Below are 20,830 nucleotides of genomic sequence, written 5' to 3' on the forward strand. Positions count from 1 at the left end.
TGGGAATCACACCCACAACCTTTTGGTGTACCAGACAATGCTTCAACCCACTGAGCCACCCCGCCGGGGCTTAATAATGACCTTAAATATTTATTAAATAGTAAAGTCAGTGTTGAGAGTCAATTAAAATGCGTTGGATATGTTAGAAACATTTCAAAATCTATATAGAAAAATAAACTCAACTAATGTTTAAATGATTAGGCCTTTTAGAAAGAGATAATTGGCCTTATAGGTTTACTACATTAAATAATTAACTTCATTTCCAAAACAGTGCCACAAAATAGAACTATATACCATTATAATATTCCATTCACTTAAGTCAAGGAAAAATGATCAGTTGTTTAAATAGCATATGTTGAAAAGTGCACACACACACACTCACACACATGACAGCACACATTTAGGTGACACTCTGGGACTCTAGGGACTCCATTAAGTCACAAAAGCATATTTTAATATCAAACCAGATTCTCACAGCCATAAAGAAAGTCATCTTAAAGGGTTAAAATTATTAAATTATATCAAAAATCATGAGAAATATCTTCATTTACAAGATAATAACAGTCCACGGTTTATGACTGTAGTTGCAAGACCCCTCATATAGTTTGCTGCCTTTCCCCTCCCTACTAGTTTTGTAAAAGTACTTGCAGAAAAACTATGATCCTGGTATGACATTTTATTTCTCCCAAAGAGCAAACAGTTGTAAAAATAAATCACCATCCTCATAAAGACAGACTTTGTCAATTTCACCATCCACCTTCCTGTTGAAATTAACCTGTTGTAATCAGTAAATTAAATTTATAAACTGGAGTTAAATTTTATACCTCGTTTTTTAGCCTCAGCCACCATCTCATCATATTCTTGTCGGTGACGTAAAGCTTCTTCCACAGATTTGGCAGGAAGATTTCTGGGGGGAAAAATTTTTTAAATCACTTTTTAAAAAACTAACATTTAAATGTATTAACTTCTTTCTTTGTATAGATAGATACACAGAATTTCTAACCTGACCTCATTTCATACATTAAGAAAGTAAAAGGTTGAAAAGAACTCTGCATTTTATAAAAGAATCAGAATCCAGGTTGCTCATATCTGTTATTTTTACATATTTATATATCAAATGTATATGTTTATGTATTTTTTTGCATGTCAAGTTTCAGCCAATATTTCTAGGTTATTTGTTAAAACCACTTACTGAAGTTTTTAAAGTCAACCTTTGTAGGTATAATTCATATGTGATAAAATGAACATATTGTAAAAGTACAATTTGGTAAGTTTTGACAGTTTTACATATCTTTGTCACTAACATACTAATCAAGATACAGAACATTTCCATTATTCCACAAAGTTTCCGTATGACCCTTTGCATACAATGCTTACCCAACTTCTACCTTAGGCAATCACATCTGTAATTTCTATCCCTACACATTAGTTGGCTGCCTAGTTGGCTGCCTTTTAAAGAGTTTCACATAGATTCTTTTTTGTCTAACTTCTTTTGCTCAGCATATTTTAAAAATCATCCACGCTGTTCTGATTATTACCATGTATTCCTTTTAATTGGTGAGCAGTGTTCTATTTACATTCTTTGAATATTTAGATTGTTTCCAGTTTGGGGCCACTATGAATAAAACCACAATAAATATTCATTTATCCAAACTCTTGTGTGGATATCAGCTTTCATTTATCTATAGGTAAATACCTGAGAGGAGAATTCTTGGGTCACATGGTAAGTGCAGGTATACTTTTATAACAAACTCCTTTGTAGTTTTAGAGTTTCAAGATAATGTTAATCACTTATATATACTATATTCTGGTTTATAAAATTAAGAGCTTCACAGAGCCAGTGATTTAGATATATGAGTATGCAAAAAGATATTTTGAAAGTATTATCACATATCCAAATGTATTATAATAATGTCTGATTTGGGGAGTCGGTTTTAAAAATTCTTTTCAATAGGCTAGGGTGAAGAAAGGTTTGTGATAAACTTTCAAATTTACATTGGACTTCTTCCTCTCTTCTCAAGTTATAAATTATAGTCAGATTCCTTAAGTATGTTGTAGCAGGGATGAATAATGGTTAATGGTTAAGACTTCTGCTTCATAATGATGCAAGAGAGACCAGGTTTATCCTCTTACCTTAATTAATTAGAAAATCAAACAAAATATATTAAACTACAGTGTTTAGACACTGGACAACAGGCAGTACAAGGTAGTGATGTTATGAGAAAGGAAACACAGTAATCCTCCAAGTGCCTGAGCTTACAGCCAGTAGTTTCCGAGTCTCAGTGCTAGAAGGGAGTACATAAATAGAGCCCACCAGTTTTGCTGAATTAAGGAAACAGTATGGAGTTGGAAAGCCCGAGATGGCTAGACTATACAGATTAGACTACCCGAGAGGAGAAAAGCACGGAGAATTCCCCTCAAGTCTTTGGCAGAGTACTGATCTATGGGTGCATGTGATTAAACCAGGGTAGCCAGGGAAAGAAAGACCAGAAAGGAATAGGTAGAGCATTCTCAAAGGTCACACTGGACCAGCCAAAGTTGAAAGACCATCTAATAGAGTGGGTATCAAGTGGAATCCTTAGGGTACTGCCGCAGGAGTAAGGATAAATTAGCTACTAGCCACAAGAGGCTACTACTGGGCACTTGACTTGAAATGTGGCTAGTGTGCATAAGGAACTGAATTTTTTATTTTATTTAACTTTAATTAATTAAATTTAATTTTAGGTAGCCACACATGGCTAGTTGCTACCATAATGGATAGTACAGGCCTAGACTCTAGAGAAACAGGAAGCACTCACTGCCATCCTGGTCATTTACATAAGGGAATGGAACTAAATTATGAATAAGCACAAAGATCACAGATTTTAAGCAAATAATAGAACTATGTCTCAAAACCATGGTTGTAAAGGCCTTGTTAATAAATTCTTTTATACACATGTATTTCACTGACAATTAGCACCTTCATATTTCCAGACAGTTCCTCAAACTGTGTGACCTAGTCCTGAAAGATTAAAAAAAAAAAAAGAGGCTAGCATGTACCTTTTATATCTTAGTATTAAATGATTTGCATAAAGGAATTAAACACTGTTCAGGGTACAGAAATTTTCAGATCATCCTACACCAGGTTTTGTTTTATTGCAATTTCATTTCTTCAAAAATGAATACTTATGAACACATTCTAAAACAAAATAGTACATAAACAATAATTATAAATTCTATGTCTTGGTATCCCCTTTTTGAATCATCATAAATGCAAAAACCTTGGTAAATAGTGGGTGTTGAATAATTATGGTCCAAATTTGAATGATCCATATGGTAAATATCCTACCAATCTTTGACAGTCTGAGGAACAGCAAAGCTTCAATACCATAATTGCTAAGAAACTATATGCTGTACAGAAAATAAAGCATAAAAACAATGTATACAGACTTGTTTTGTGGGGGTCTTTTCAAATCATTAATTTTGCAGTCATCTGTCTGGAGAAGTAAATAAAAAAATCAAATTTTTCAGTCTTTGTTGGGAACCACCCTGCTTGGTTTCAAAAGCTATAAACCCCCATGGCTAAGGCTGAGTGGGAGTGAGTTAAGATGTCCAAGCTTTCTTGCCTGCTTCAAATTAGGACCATAAGTCACTAAGGAGACAAAGCTTACTTCCCTTGCAGGAGCACTGTCTCTGCCCACTTTACTTCACCCTGCCTGGCCCCCAGTGCATGACTCGTTAGCCAATAATGGGTTAAGATTCCTCAAAGGAGGGATGACCTAAGACAGGTGTAGTCATGGGGAGCCCTGAGGGAAGGACTTGGGGGGGCTATAGAAAAAGGGGGTGATGGACCCTTACCCCTCAGCTTTGACATAGCCTGAGTCCTCATTCTGTCTGCAAGAAGTCTCCTAATCTCTTGGCTGCCTTACTTCCCCTGCCTGACCTAAGCCTGAAACAATGTGGTACAGCCCTGGGCAGGAACAGGAAGTTCCCCAGGGCATGATTGCTAGGGAACATGATTCCTGATGGACCAAGAAAGAAATGCATAAAATCCTGTGAAACCTGCTTTGCCAATACCCTCAATTTAAGTGATAAGGATCCAAGCATGAAATAAGTTTGTTTCACCAAAGTTTTATGGCCTTTTAGCTATCTGACTCTGATTCAAAATAAGTCCTCATAGTTCTTTTTTTTCCTTTAATTTTTTTATTGATTATGCTGTTACAGTTGTTCTATTCCCCCCTTCATTCCCCTCCACCCTACCCCCATCCCCACCATTACCCCCCCTTTAGTTTATGACCATGTGTCTCAAGTTCTTTAGATTCTATATTTCTCATACTATTCTTGCCCCCCCATCTATTTTCTATCTTCTGTTTATGCTACTTATTTTCTGTACCTTCTCCCCCCTTCTTCTCCTCCCACTCCCCTGTTGCTAACCCTCCATGAGATCTTCATTTCTATGTTTCCACTCCTGATCTAGCTGTCCTCTTGGTTTGCTTTTGTTTTAGGTGTGGTTGTTAACTGTGAGTTTGTTGTCCTTTCACTGTTCATGTTTTTTTTAACTTCTTTTTCTTAGATAAGTCCCTTTAACATTTCATATAATAAGGGCTTGGTGATGATGAACTCCTTGAATTTGATCTTATCTGAGAAGCACTTTATCTGTCCTTCCATTCTAAATGAAAGCTTGGCTGGATAGAGCAATCTTGGTTGTAGGTCTTTGGATTTCATGACTTGGAATACCTCTTTCCAGCCCCTTCTTGCCTGTAAGGTCTCTTTTGAGAAATCCGCTGACATTCTGATGGGAACTGCTTTGTAGGTGACAGTCCCCTTATCTCTTGCTGCTTCTAGGATTCTCTCCTTCATTTTAATTTTGGCTAATGTAATTATGATGTGCCTTGGTGTGTTCCTTCTTGGGTCCAACTTCTTTGGTACTCTCTGAGCTTCCTGGATTTCCTGGAAGTCTATTTCCTTTGCCAGATTGGGGAAGTTCTCCTTTATTATTTGTTCAAATAAGTTTTCCACTGGTGGCTGTTCCTTTCCCCCTTCTGGTACCCCTACAATTAGGATGTTGGAGCGTTTAAAGATGTCCTGAAGGTTCCTAAGGCTCTCCTCATTTTTTTGAATTCTTGCTTCTTCACTCTTTTCTGTTTGGCCATTATTTGGTTTCTTCTGGTCCACTCCATTGATTTGAGTCCCAGTTTCCTTTTCATTGCTATTGGTTTCCTGTGCAATTCCATTCATTTCAATTAGTTTCGCCTTCATATGTTTGTCTAATTTGTGGCTATAATCAACCAGTTCTGTGAGCATCCTGATCACCATTGTTTTAAACTGTGTGTCTGAAAGTTTTGCTATTTCTTCATTGCTTAGATTTATAGGCTCTGGGGCTTTGAGATCTTCTTGAGCCATTTTTGGTCTGTTTGTGCTCATTAAGTATGAGGAGCGGAGCCTTGGACTCCCAGGTCGCTGGGTTGTGACGCTGTATGTGGAGGCGGGGTCAGAGCAGGGAAATGGCAGCCCCCTCTGCCGTTTCACGCAGCTGGGTGAAGAGCAGAGCCTTTGGTTGTTCACTGGGGCAGGGCCACTTAGGTCGCTGGATTATGACGCTGTATGTGGAGGCGGGGTTAGAGCGGGGAAATGGCAGCACCCTCCTCCGCCGCTTGACGCTGGGGCTGCTGGCTCTCGTCCAATGGACCACTCCCTCGCTTGTCTATCCACACACCAATGCGCGACCACAGTCAACCCGCAGCCCTGCTCCTTCACTGTTTCCCCACGATTGCTTGCTGAGATGCCCACCAGGTCCAACCCTGCGCCTGGATTCCGCGCGCCTGAGTCCATCTGACCGAGTTTTCCTGTGCTACCCCGCTCTGCCAGCTTCTGGTTTCGTCCCTCTTACCAGTCAGGCTGAAGAATTTGTTGTTATCAGACTTCCGAAAAGTTCAATTTTCTGTGTTCTGGCTGTGTTTTCTGTTGCTATTATTTAGTTGTCTCTAAACTTGGTTGTGTGAGGAAGCACGGCGTCTCCACCTATGCCTCCATCTTGGCGGAAGTCCCCTCATAGTTCTTTGAATGTTATCTTTTGTTTGATCCTTACTGCCTGACGATATTTGATGAGCTTTACGTATATACACCCTGTATTTCTATGCAAATAAACCCAACAAATGCCCATTGAGGAACAGGCTCCTGGCTCTTCTCCTTTGAGAGACTATCTTTCCTCCCCTGGCAGATTATGTCTTGGTACACTTACTCTCATGTGTGGCAGCCAGGGCTGTGGATGGAAACCGCCCCCCGCGCCCCCACCTCCAGGTCTTGAAAATCAAAGACTGAGTAAATAAAATATTATCAATCAAGAAATGTTAAACACCTTACTCAGCACTTAAATACTCTAAGGAAAAGATATGGCTTATTCCTATCTCTCATAAAAGTGTCAACCAGTTATGTGGTCAAGAGAGAAACCATTAATGAATATCTAAGATAGCATATCATGCTAAAAATCACGGTATGAACATTTGCTACTACTCAAAGGCATTACATAAAAAACCTGCACTTCACTTTTTGTCACCTTTCACTTGTATCTTTAAGTGTTTCTATCATTTCATTTGACACTAGTGTGAATAATAATTCACTGAGAAAGCTAAAAGAGAAAAAAGGTAGCTCTATCCACTGGTGGTTTAAAAAACATAGTTCCATAAGTATAAGTGATTTTTTAAAAAATGTATGAGGCTGGTATCAACACGATCAGCTAGTAAGAATTTTCTTATCTTCTCATCCAAGGCTGCCTTTATTGTGATCTGGACTGGTAAGATGGGAACAGGGAGACAAAATTAACAAAAGGATGAAATTACAGAAATTCCTATATTTGAAGTCCTCTGATACTTCAGATTAATAATCTGTAATACTGTAATTGCATCATATATGAAAATGTTTTGACTATAAAAACCTATGCTGTCAATGATTTTGGGTGCTACTGAAAATTAGAGGTTAAAAAAGGAAAAGTAACATCAATTCACAAATTCCTTTTGCAATGGGAAACTACTTCTCTATTATCACTTTGACCTATGGAAAAGGACATTTTCAACATCAGTTCCAAGATGAGGAAAAACTTCTGCCTTTTCCTCTACCTCCTCATAGATGCCACCTCATAACTGAAGTAGTAAAAGGAGTGTTAACCAAACCAAGCTGCATCCACAAACAGAAGAAACAAAATTGTGCAAGTCTCTCCTCCAGTTTCTCAGCCTGTGAAAGGATGAATGTTAGCTGGTCCCAATCTGTTAGGAGAGTATTCTGGGGGAGATAAAAGGAGGTGCCACTTAACACTCAGTTGCACCCCTGTATTCACATCTGGTTTTATCCTCAATAAAACTGAAGTTTTCACTCTCATCTGTTCTCTATATGTTTCAATTGTTGTAGCAGAGGAAGGATAAGTGATTAGATATTCCATATTCAACACCATGGAAAGCCTTTGTTTGTTGGTTTAAGTTACTTAAATGTAAGTCATATAAATCACTTCCCCCATAAATATCACTTCAAATGTAAAGAGGTGAACAAATTTTTAAATTAATTCACAGCATCTCAGAGCTGAGCGAAACAGTAGCTACCAAGGTGAATCTCAATATTACATACAAACAGCATAAAAGCTACAATATTTAAACTTAATATATTAATTTCAGACAGTCAATAGTACAGTGAAAAACAAAGCACTTTTTCCAATTGCTTATTTGGTACACTGAGATTTTATAATGTTATTGTGTTGGATGTATTTTTTTTCAAGTTCCAAGTCCATGGAACTGCTTGTATAAGTTACAAGAAAAATTTAAGAGAAGCAGATATCACTGAAGGTTGAAGACGTCAACAAAAACTTGACTTGATAAAAAATAAATAAAGCTTAATCTCTACAGGATTGGGTATGTGAGTAGTAAAAATAAGGTAACTGTATTCTGAAGGCAGTAACATGAGCAAAGGCATGAAGGCAAGGAGACTTACACAGATCCGATTGTAAAATAGAGGATGGTGACAAGAAAAATTTGTTCAAAAGACTGTCTAGCACAGAACTTTTTGCATAGTATTTTTACAAACTCCTTCTGGGAAGAAATTAGCATTTCTCCTTAAAAAAGTTAATCCATTTTGGATGAATTTTAACAAGTTTAAGCTCTTCTGGGACCTTAGTTATCTTCCTCCTCAGTCAACTGTCAGTCAAGATTCGAAAGATCTTTAGCTAGGTATTCTTTTCTTGATTATCTAACCACTCTTTTAATTGGCCTAGTTCATTCTCCTCCTTGTCAACAAGACAAAACTGTGACACTTTTCATAACTAAATTTCTAAAGATCTTTTTCTTACCAACAGAAAAATATAACATTCACCAAATCCTTAAAAAAAAGGAGCAATGTGATCACAATTCTTTAGCGTAAAAATATGAAAAAAGAATTCAAAAATAAATGTACTTATGTCCAGATTTCTTCTCTCACAATGAAAAAATATTCAACCTGTCTGTTTGGTTCCAGGTTCTTTTATTATGCGCCTCGGGATAATGGGTGGAAAAAGCTGCAGACCAGGAAAATGACAAAAAAAGTTAGAAATTACTACCCTGGAAGGACAGAGAAGTCTAGAAGAAGAAAAAACAATACATCCAGAGGCCTAAGAAGGGTGTGCTTTGTTTGACAACAAGTCAGAGACAATATTTTGAAGAATAGCAACTTTGCGGACCACTGAGATGGGAAGATCAGGAATGGGAAAGGGAGAATTTAAGATGGTTTTCTGGGTTTTAATAATGTATTCTTAGTAACAGTAAACTAAGAGGTGGACAGTCATTTCGATTTTCCAGCAGGCAAGACAAATACCCTTAAGTACATGTTAAATGTTAAGAAAGAAAAAATAACTGCCGAATCATGTTAAGGTAAGGTATAAGAAGGCTGAAATAGAAACAAATACAGAAAGCTGAAATGTTATGTCTTACACATTGGTTCTTAGAGACTTCTAAAAAATATGCCTAAGGCTTGAACATCAACTGTATATTCCTTCCCATTAGTTTTAGGATATGTAACTGGTATTTAACTTTTTTTAAATTTTAATTGTTGCTCAAGTACAGTTTTCTGTCGTTTACCCCCATCCCAGTCCAACCCCCACCCTCCCCACCTTCCATCCATTTCCACCCCTCCTTGTTATTGTCCGTGTGTCCTCTATATTTGTTCCTGCAAACCCCTTCCCTTTCCCCCTGAAATTCCCTCCTCTCTCCACTTTGGTCACTGTGAGCCTGTTTTCAATTTCAGTGTCTTTGGTTATATTTTGCTTGTTTGTTTTGTTGATTAGCTTCCTGTTAAAGGTGAGATCATGTGGTATTTGTCTTTCACCACCTGGCTTATTTCACTTAGCATAATGCTTTCCAGTTCCATCCATGCTGTTGCAAAGGGTAGGAGCTCCTTCTTTCTTTCTGCTGGGGATTTAAATTAAAAAAAACAATAAAGCCATTTTTATATCTATTTTCTTGGTATTTTTTGTGTGAAATGGTAAGCAAAATTATACTTAAGTTTAAAACATAAACAGCGAGCCAGATGAGCATTAGATTACTTACGATGGTCGGTCCTCAAGAATCAGGGCAGTGGTAGAAAGCGGCTCAAATTCAAAATTCTTACGTCTTGATGACTGAGGTGGTGGTTTACAGGTCCTCCCTGTTCGTGCTTCGTATTCCTAGAGTAGATAAAAATATACTTTATGCAGAGACTTCCCCAATTTTCATCATATCCTAAATCTGTATCATTAAGGATATTATACTATAAAAGGGATACATATAATTCACACATTAATCTGGAAAAATATCAGGCAGACCAAAAAAGAGTCACCTTTTACCCTGAAGCAAACTAATTTAGGGATTTATATTGCATATAAAGTATCAAAGTGTGGTAGAAGAGGGGAAAACAGAAATAGATTAATGAGGTAAGGTTTTTAGGGAGATGTTCCTGATTGGCATCTAAGGTATCAGCTATCCAAGTCTAGCTTTGAAACTACTTTCTAAACCTTCAACCAAATCAATGATGGAAATGCTGGCACAAAATAATCCTGCCGAAATGCTCTTAAGATCTTTTTTCAAGGGTGACCCTGAACCTCTAATCAAATGCTGGTTTTGAATTCCAACCTACTTTGAATCTAACTACTATAAATCTACCTACTTACTCTAAATTTAAACAATTCACCAATATATCTTATCCAATAATATGTCCAAAGACTTAAATACTTCACTAAAATTAATGAACTGCTACTACAGTAGTCTGCCCTTATCTGCATTTTCACTTTCAGTGGTTGCATTTACCCACTGCCAACCACAGACCAAAAATGTTAAATGAAAAATTCCAAAAATAAACAATTTATAAGTTTTAAATTGCATGAATCTTGAGTAGCCTAATGAAACCTCAAGCCATTCCAGTGGGACATGGATCATCCCCTTTAGTCTCTCAGTGGTTCTTAAGCTATCAAATTAAGACTACTGCAGTCCCTTCACAGTATTCTAGGTTATCATGCAACAATGCTTGTGTTCACACAACCTGTCAGAAAGGTCAACAACAAGCTTAACTGTTTGTTATTTCTAGAACCCACATTTTCCCTTTCTAAAAAAAATAATAATTAAGCTAGTGCTTGCTCATCACTGGGTAATACATACAGTGTGGAGCAAAAGTGGATCTGCAGTTGTTCCTATGGAAAATATCGTAATTAATAAATAATAATACAAGAATAAACTCTGTGTTTTGCATACTCACAATAATAAACCTACTTTTGCCCTACCCTGCATACTTTTCATGAAATTCTCAAAGACTATTCAATGAGACTTCCGCCAAGATGGAGGCATAGGTGGAAACACTTTGCTTCCTCGCACAACCAAATCTAAAAACAACAAAGCTTTAACAACAATAAATGCAACCAAACCACAGAAAATCGAACAATATGGAGTCCGAAAACAACGAACTGCTCAGCTAAACCAGTGAGAGGGGCGAAGCCAGCAGTGGAGCAGGTCGGGCAATAACGATACCCACCCCCCAGACCCAGGCGGTAAGCAAGCAGTCTAGGGCGCGGACCCCAGGTGCGGGGTAGCTACGGGAAGGTGGGAAGGCGCAGCGCGGCTGGCTGTCTGAGGTCGGGCATTTGCACGCAGATAAACCAGTGAAGAGACCTGCATTAAGACAGACAGCAAAGGCCCCAGTGCAGGGCACTGGCATCGCACATTTGCACTCAGATAAACAGGCGGGGGCAAGCGATGAAGTGGACCCGGCGAGCTGAGAGGACCACCATTGCTCCCTCTCTGACCCCGCCTCCACATACAGAGTCATAAACCAGCGACCTGGGGGGCCTCGCTCTGGTAAACAACTAAGGCTCTGCTCCTCATACGTAACAGGCACAAACAGATCAAAACATGGCTCAAGAACAACTCAGAGCCCCAGAGCCAATAAATCTAAGCAACAAAGAAACAGCCAAACTTTCAGATGCAAAGTTCAAAACACTGGTGATCAGGATGCTGACAGAACTCGTTGATTTTAGTCACAAATTAGAGGAACATATGGAAACTAAACTAATTGAAATGAAGGGAAATACACAGGAAACCAATAGTAATGGAAAGGAAACTGGGACTCAAATCAAAGGAGTGGACCAGAAGGAGGAAAAAAAATAACCAAACAGAAAAGGATGAAGAAACAAGAATTCAAAAAAATGAGGAGAGCCTTAGGAACCTTCAGGACATCTTTAAACGCTCCAATATCCGAATTATAGGGCCACCAGAAAGGGAAGGGGAACAGCCACAAGTGGAAAACTTATTTGAACAAGTAATAAAGGAGAACTTCCCCAATCTGGCAAAGGAAATAGACTTCCAGGAAATTCAGGAAGCACAGAGAGTCCCAAAGAAGTTGGATCCAAGAAGGAACACACCAAGGCACATCATCATTACATTAGCCAAGATTAAAATGAAGGAGAGAATCTTAGAAGCAGCAAGAGGTAAGGGGACAGTCACCTACAGAGGAGTTCCCATCAGACTGTCAGCTGATTTCTCAAAAGAGACCTTACAGGTAAGAAGGGGCTGGAAAGAAGTATTCCAAGTCATGAAAACCAAAGACCTACATCCAACATTGCTCTGTCCAGCAAAGCTTTCATTTAGAATGGAAGGGCAGATGAAGTGCTTCTCAGATAAGATCAGATTCAAGGAGTTCATTATCACCAAGCCCTTATTATATGAAATGTTAAAGGGACTTATCTAAGAAAAAGAAGATTAAAAAGATGAACAGTGAAAGGACAGCAAACTCACAGTTATTAACAACCACACCTAAAACAAAAGCAAACTAAGAGGACAGCTAGATCAGGAGCAGAACCATAGAAATGAAGATCACATGGAGGGTTAGCAACAGGGGAGTGGGAGGAGGAGAAGTGGGGAGAAGGTACAGAAAATAAGTAGCATAGACAGTAGATAGAAAATATAGGGGGAGGGCAAGAATAGTAGGGGAAATATAGAATCTAAAGAACTTGAGACACATGGTCATAAACTAAAGGGGGGAATGGTGGGGGAGGGAGTGTGCAGGGTGGAGGGGAATGAAGGGGGGAAATAGAACAAATGTAATGGCATAATCAATAAAATAAAAAAGATTATTCAATGATTTCATGAGTACATCTACAAGCTCACTGGCAGCTACAGAAGACATTAATTTAAATGAAGAAAATTCAATGCACTTAGAGTAGTCAACTGTTTTACTTGCAACGGCTTTCCTATCATGGCCTCTTTCTTTTTATATTATCATTTGCTTTGCTAACTCACACACTGCTTCTCCCTACTAAATCAGACATTTGCAAAATATGAACAATGGTTCCATCCCTCTTAAAATTTGATGATCTTGTTGAACCTTAATCTTAAGATATTACCTTAAAAAAATTTGTCGTCTTAAACATTTTCTTTTTTTTTTTTTTTTTTTTTAATTAATTAAATTTATTTATTTTTTTGAATTGATTATGCTGTTACAGTTGTTCTATTCCCCCTCCATTTCCCTCCACCCTGCCCCCCAACCCCACCATTACCCCCCTTTAGTTTATGTCCATGTGTCTCAAGTCCTTTAGGTTCTATATTTCCCAAACTATTCTTGCCCCCCCCCATCTATTTTCTATCTACTGTCTATGCTACCTGTTTTCTGTACCTTCTCCCCCCCCTCTCCTCCTCCCATTCCCCTGTTGCTAACCCTCCTTGAGATCTTCATTTCTGTTTCCACTCCTGCTCTAGCTGTCCTTTTAGTTTGCTTTCGTTTTAGGTGTGGTTGTTAATAACTGTGGGTTTGTTGTCCTTTCACTGTTCATGTTTCTTTATCTTCTTTTTCTTAGATAAGTCCCTTTAACATTTCATATAATAAGGGCTTGGTGATGATGAACTCCTTGAATTTGGTCTTATCTGAGAAGCACCTTATCTGTCCTTCCGTTCTAAATGAAAGTTTTGCTGGGTAGAGCAATCTTGGTTGTAGGTTTTTAGATTTCATGACTTGGAATATTTCTTTCCAGCCCCTTCTTGCCTGTAAGGTCTCTTTTGAGAAATCTGCTGACAGCCTGATGGGGACTCCTTTGTAGGTGACTGTCCCCTTAGCTCTTGCTGCTTCCAGGATTCTTTCCTTCATTTTAATTTTGGCTAATGTAATTATAATATGCCTTGGTGTGTTTCTTCTTGAGTCCAACTTTTTTGGTACTCTCTGGGCTTCTTGGATTTCTTGGAAGTCTATTTCCTTTGCCAGATTGGGGAAATTTTCTTTTATTATTTGTTCAAATAGTTTTTCCACTGGTGGTTGTGTCTTTCCCCCTTCTGGTACCCCTATAATTCGGATATTGGAGCGTTTAAAGATGTCCTGGAGGTTCCTAAGACTCTCCTCATTTCTTTGAATTCTTGCTCCTTGACTCTTTTCTGCTTGTCCATTATTTGCTTTCTTCTGGACCCTTGCATTGATTTGAGTCCCAGTTTCCTTTTCATCTCTATGGGATTCCTGTGGAATTCCATTCATTTCCCTTAATTTAGCCTCCATATGTTTCTCTAATTTGTGGCTGTAATCCACCAAATCTGTGAGAAAGGTGATGACCAGTGTTTTAAACTGTGCATCTGAGAGTTTTGCTATTTCTTCGTCATTTAGATTTATCTCTGGGGCTTTGAGTTCTGCCTGCGACATTTTTGGTCTGTTCTGGCCCTTTAAGTGGGACAAGCGGCGCCTTGGAGTCCCAGGTCGCTGGGTTGTGACGCTGTATGTGGGGGTGTGGTCAGAGCAGGAAATGGCCGCCGCCGCCGCCGCCGCCGCCGCTGCTGCCGCCGCCGCGCTGGTCCAACCGCTTACTCCCTCACTCGCGCGCAACCAGAGTTAATTCGTTGCCACCGCCTCCCCACTGTGTCGCTCCCCCGGTGGGCTGCTCGGCGGCTCACCAGGTCCAATCCTGGGTTTGGAACCCGCGTAACTGGATTCGCGCGCCGATTCCGCGCCGGTCCGACCGAGCCCTCCTTTGTAAGTCCTCACCGGACACTGGTTTCGCACCTTACCGGTCAGGCTGAAGAATTTGTTGTTAGCGGACTTCCGAAAAGTTCAGTTTTCCGTGTTCTGGTTGTGTTTTGTGATGCTAATATTTAGTTGTCCCTAAACTTGGTTGTGTGAGGAGGCAGGCACATCCAGCTAAACCTCCATCTTGGCGGAAGTCAACATTTTCTATAAACTTCAGTTTACTTTATGATTTCTGCTACTGTTTATAAAAGTCTGTAATTTTATAATTATCTTTAGTTCTTCATCTTCCCCTCCATCAACATCTCTGTTGACCTGAGAATTCTTTTGTTTGCATAACTGCATTAGATTTTTAAAAACTTCTTTCTCAAATTAAGTAGTACTGTGTATGCTCATTTTCAAATTCCATCCCAAGGAACTAAACAGCCTATCAGAGTCAAGTCACTGAAGGGGTCACTCATTTCTTTTTCTTTTGCAATTTTCTTCCCTAATAACTACACATATTATATATATTACATAGTAACATACAGTTTTATATACAATATATAGTAACTATGTATAGTTTTATATACAGTATATAATAATGTATTATAAATATATTATAGTTCTATACATATGTTTGTTATCATTTAAATGGCACTGTTTTCCTAAAATGTGACCTTGACTCACTGCCAGACAGAATACAATGAGATTTATCCAATAAAGCATTTTCCATGCAAATAAATACCAGTGCAAAAACAGCAAAATAAAATTTCTAAATCAATATATTAGTAACTAGTATTTACTGATTTTTTAGAAGGTACCATGTGCACTGGTTTAAACACTTCAAACATTCAAACATGGTTGTTTCTTGAAACAACCATGTGAGATACCTAATTCACCATGGGAAAACCAGGCATAAAGATGATTTGTTGAAGGTCATAAATGACAGGCAGTATAGCTCTAGGGCCTGACCTTTCACCATCTACATGTTATCCTACTATGGTAACAGTCCTGTAGCTATCTATGACAATTTAAAACAATGGTACAGATAAAATCACTCAGTGAGAGGCTGATGGGTAGATCAGACTGACAATACCCCAATCCCTGATCCATCTAAATACCACACAGACCACCAGATAGTATGTTTCCTGTTATGTTGCAATATGAAGCATATATACCAGAAATAGTTTTGCCAAAAGAAAAATCAACCTTAAATAGGATTAAACCTCTAGAACTGTGCTTTCCAATATAGTAGTCAAAAGAAGTGATAACCAAGTAAGTCATGTATGTTTAAATATATATGTATATATATATATAAAGTATCAAGAATATATATACTTTATATATATGTATGTTTATATATATATGTATATATATATAAAGTATCAAGAATCAGTACTATTAAGAGGTTCTCTTCTGGAGGGCTGGATTAAGAATGAAGAGCATTTGTTTTACTTTAAATTATTCAGTATTGCTGACTTTTCTTACAAGAAATAGAGTAGTTTCTGAGGTAACTTATGGTCATGATGGGTAATTGACAAAGATCTTAGGGAAGAGGCTGAATCAGAACTGGGACAAGATTAATCACATAGGCAGAAAGCATTGGAAAGAACAAGCTATGGGGAGGAAGCAAAGGCCTGGGAAACACATTCATCTCACTGAATGTGAAAAAGGGAAATAAGGTTTGAAAGTTGTAGGCTAAATTATGGGGCCTTTCATTGGCAAAAAGAGCATCTGGAATTCACAATGAACAAAACGGAGAGTCAATAAAAGTATGAATAAAGTCTAGCTTTGATGAAAGTAGTCTTTCATTAAAAATTAATTGAAAAGCCCTGGCTGGTGTAGCTCAGTGGATTGAGTGCAGGCCTGTAAACCAGAGGATCACGGTTTGATTCCCAGTCAGGGCACATGCCTGGATTGCAGGCCAGTTCCCAGCAGGGGACAAACAAGAGGATACCATACATTGATATTTTTCTCCCTCTCTCCTTCCCTTCCCCTCTAAAGATTAATGAATAAAATATTTTAAAAAATTAACTGAAAAGTACACATTCAATATAAAAAGCTATACAAAATGAGGTATCTATATGTCATTTATCTACCTTACAAATAAGCTTTATACAGAACTGCCACTCAAATATTTTTCACATGAGAAAAAAGTTGTATTCTAGCATTGCCTATCACAGACCCTTAGCATAAAATGCTTTTCAGTTTCTAGAGGCTAGTATTTTAAAAAGCTTAAAAACATGGTATCGATCTATTGTTATCTGTAATTACTTTGAACTTATATGTCCTTAATGACTCAAATACTTGCTGAATAAATTAAAGATGCTATTCCAATGTGATTAAAATTGCAAATATTATTAAAAACAGTAAAATTTGATCACAAGTTGATATGCTAATTATTAGTTAGGATGTTCATTATACGCAAAAAAAAAAACAAACAAAAAAAACTCAACAAAGGTTAGGCACATTTATCAGATCACCGAACTGACTACTGCATGCACAGAGCTGTGGAATAGTTGTGACCAAGAGACTCAAACCTTAGTCAGACACTCCACCTCTCTGCTATTCTCTCGGCCATGCCCTCCTCCATGTGTGGGCTTCTCCTGGAGGCTAGCTTGCTTCTCAGAGAAATGACTGCAGCAATGCCAGTTGTCACATGTTGATAATCACATGTTATGTTGATAACATAATTTTCAAAGATCCTCCAGCATCTTTTCTAGTAACTCCCACAAAAAAAGAAAATATTCTTCCAGGAAGTTCCCAGTAAATATCCATTCCACAAGCAATCACAATGACCTAAGAAATTAGTTTTATAGATGAGTTTAAGTCAATGAGGTCCTATTTCTGCAGCTGAGGCAAACCACATGACCCTTAACTCTTGAGTTGAGGGAAGTAGAGAGCGATAGCAGTGCTCAAGTTATTGAGAAGTAGTTGAAATATATAACATTTCACTTAAAAATATAACCAAACACTATCCCATGGGTGGAATGCCTAAAGTCAATCTCACTTTAAATCCATATGTATCAAGTCATTAAAAAAAACCCAGTATGTTTCTTCTATAGGAGTTTATAATGAACTAAATATTGATAATTGCATAGGTTATAAAAAAACTACAATATGCAAAAGTGACAAAAATCATAGTCCAAGGAAATCAGTAAATAACACTAACTACAGTGCATTCACTGTTTGAAAATACCTTATCAATATGCCTTATTTTCTGCCAACAAAGCTCAATTTTAACTGACCTATTTTAGCAGTACTTGGAAGCTAACTACCTCCCAACTGTAAAAAGCATTTAGCTTCTCTTTTAACATACATAACAAAGGATTGTATTTCTATGGGATGTTGTAACAAGGCCTGTTAATTTTTTAAATTTAATTTATTCTTCAGTTTCCACTTGAAATATTCTATCCTGTGAAATATGTTTACTTTAATTGGGGTAACTAGAACAGTAGATGAAACCAATGCTAGGAGCAGGGTGGCAATTATCTGTAGGATTATTTATTCCAGCTACTATAAGAAAATTTGAATCAATAGGCAATTAATTCTAATGCTTATCAAAAGATGGTAGGCAACTGTTGTCATCTTCATGAGCATAAAGTAGAGAAATCACTTACAATTCCAAGGCAAAAAACCCCCACTGTATACTTATAATTGAGAAAAAATGTTTTTCCTCAAAATAATCTCTCAGAAAAGAGGAAGGGCATTTGCTTAACATCACTCATATTACAGGTGCATTTTTCTCTATTGATTTTGAACAGGAAAGCACTATCTGGAGAAAATGCATTATCCTGACATTATCTCAATCAGTGTTAGTTTGGAAGGTCACCTTTTGATCAGTGGGGTTTTTGTTGTTGTTTGTTTACTGTTTAACTGGAGTAGAAGAAACTGACCAAAAGGAAGGATTCTCAGAAGTATAAGCATCCAATTGCAAACTCATTAAAAAACACTAAACATTTCCTTAAGAAGCAACATAGCACTGTAATATAGTCAACAATATAGTGATAAGTATGTATGGTGCCAGGTGGGCAGGGACAACACTTCGTACAGTATATGACCGCCTAACCAATATGCCTAAAACCAATACAAAGTAATGTTGAAAGTAAACTGTAGTTGAGAAATTTTAAAAAAACATAGTATGATACTGGGTTGTAGAGATGATAATTTTATAACTAAAGACAAATGAAAGAAAAAAACTGTAATGCATCTGAAAATTTGTGGCTTGAGATAAAATTTCTGGTAATAAGACTACACAGAATCAAAAAGCACTGTATCTCTTACAACTTGGACAAAAGTGAAAATAATGTACTCTGGGGTTAAAGACTACAAAACTGGTAACAGTGATAATGAACATATTGATGTCAAAAACGTTTGCACCCTGGCCGGTGTGGCTCAGTGGATTGAGCAATGGCCTGTAAGCTGGAAGGTTGCAGGTTTGATTTCCAGTCAGAGCACATGCCTGGGTTGAGGGGCCAGTCCCCAGTTCTGGATATGTAAGAGGCAACTGATCAATGTTTGTCTTGCACATGTTTCTCTCCCTCTCTTTCTCTTTCCCTCTGTCTAAAAATAAATAAAATCTTTTTTAAAAAATACATTTTATTAATTATGCCATTATAGTTGTTCTATTTCCCCCCTTAATTCCCCTCCACCCTGTACACCCCTCTCCCACCATTCCCCCCCTTTAGTTTATGACCACGTCTCAAGTTCTTTAGATTCTATATTTCCCATACTATTCCTGCCCCCCCATCTATTTTCTATCTACCATCTATGCTTCTTATTTTCTGTATCTTCTCTCCCCTTCTCCTTCTCCCACTTCCCTGTTTGCTAACCCTCCATGTGATCTTCATTTCTATGGTTCTGCTCCTGATCTAGCTGTCCTCTTAGTTTGCTTTTGTTTTAGGTGTGGTTCTTAATAACTGTGAGTTTGCTGTCCTTTCACTATTCATCTTTTTAATCTTCTTTTTCTTAGGTAAGTCCCTTTAACATTTCATATAATAAGGGCTTGGTGATGATGAACTCCTTGAATCTGATCTTATCTGAGAAGAACTTTATCTGCCCTTCCATTCTAAATGAAAGCTTCGCTGGATAGAGCAATCTTGGATGTAGGTCTTTGGTTTTCATGACTTGGAATACTTCTTTCCAGTCCCTTCTTGCCTGTAAGGTCTCTTTTGAGAAATCAGCTGACAGTCTGATGGGAACTCCTTTGTAGGTGACTGTCCCCTTATCTCTTGCTGCTTCTAGGATTCTCCCCTTCATTTTAATCTTGGCTAATGTAATTATGATGTGCTTTGGTGTGTTCCTTCTTGGGTGCAACTTCTTTGGGACTCTCTGTGCTTCCTGGATTTCCTGGAAGTCTATTTCCTTTGTCAGATTGGGGAAGTTCTCCTTTATTATTTATTCAAATAAGTTTTCCACTGGTGGCTGTCCCCCTTCCCCTTCTGGTGGCCCTATAATTCGGATGTTGGAATGTTTAAAGATGTCCTGAAGGTTCCTAAGGCTCTCCTCATTTTTTTGAATTCTTGTTTCTTCATCCTTTTCTGTTTGGTTATTTTTTTCCTCCTTCTGGTCCACTCCTTTGATTTGAGCCCCAGTTTCCTTTCCATTACTATTGGTTTCCTGTGTATTTCCCTTCATTTCAATTAGTTTAGTTTCCATATGTTCCTCTAATTTGTGACTAAAATCAACGAGTTCTGTCAGCATCCTGATCACCAGAGTTTTGAACTTTGCATCTGAAAGTTTGGCTATTTCTTCATTGCTTAGATTTATTGGCTCTGGGGCTCTGAGTTGTTCTTGAGTCATGTTTTGATCTGTTTGTGCCTGTTACATATGAGGAGCAGAGCCTTAGTTATTTACCAGGGCGAGGCCCCCCAGGTTGCTGTTTTATGACTCTGTATGTGGGGGCGGGTCAGAGAGGGACAATGGCAGTTCCCTCTGTTGCTTCCTGCCACTGGGGCCTGCGCAGTCTTTCTCACTGTTAGCTCTTTCACTGGTTTATCTGCACGTGAATGTGTGACCGAGATCAACCCTCAGTGGACCCAACGCCTTGTGCCCTCAGTGGGTCCGCCTACAACTGCTGGAGGATCTGGGTTGCGCGCCCAGGTCGGTCCAGTGGATCTTTCCTGCCTGACCCTGCTCTGCTGCTGGCTCTGCCCCTCTTACTGGTTTGGCTGAAGGGTTCATTGTTGTCAGACTTCCGTGTAGTTCAATTTTCTGTGGTTTGGCTGCGTTTTTGTTGCTAAAACTTTTTTGTTTTTAAACTTAGTTGTGCACAAAGGCACAGTGCTTCTACCTATGCCTCCATCTTGACGGAAGTCTCTTAAAAATAAATAAATAAAATCTTTTAAAATATATGCAAACAGTACTGAATAAAAAGGTACTATTTCTGAAT

The 20,830-nt window shown here is 38.2% G+C and overlaps 1 protein-coding gene across 3 annotated transcripts in view; it reads right to left on the reverse strand.

Annotated features, from left to right (window-relative positions):
* The window catches only part of TBC1D12 (TBC1 domain family member 12), an 86,606-nt gene that overhangs the window by 22,464 nt on the left and 43,312 nt on the right, over positions 1 to 20,830 (reverse strand). For all 3 annotated transcript variants that reach the window (XM_037143009.2, XM_037143011.2, XM_037143012.2), the window contains 2 exons: positions 9,543 to 9,658; positions 825 to 907 (listed from right to left, as the gene is read on the reverse strand). In XM_037143009.2, the coding sequence (XP_036998904.2) occupies positions 825 to 907; positions 9,543 to 9,658 (199 nt within the window). The remainder of the gene's footprint in view (positions 1 to 824; positions 908 to 9,542; positions 9,659 to 20,830) is intronic.

This window comes from Artibeus jamaicensis, unplaced genomic scaffold (genome assembly GCF_021234435.1).
Source record: "Artibeus jamaicensis isolate MK-2021 breed Jamaican fruit bat unplaced genomic scaffold, CSHL_Jam_final contig_332, whole genome shotgun sequence".
Taxonomy (NCBI): Eukaryota; Metazoa; Chordata; class Mammalia; order Chiroptera; family Phyllostomidae; genus Artibeus; species Artibeus jamaicensis.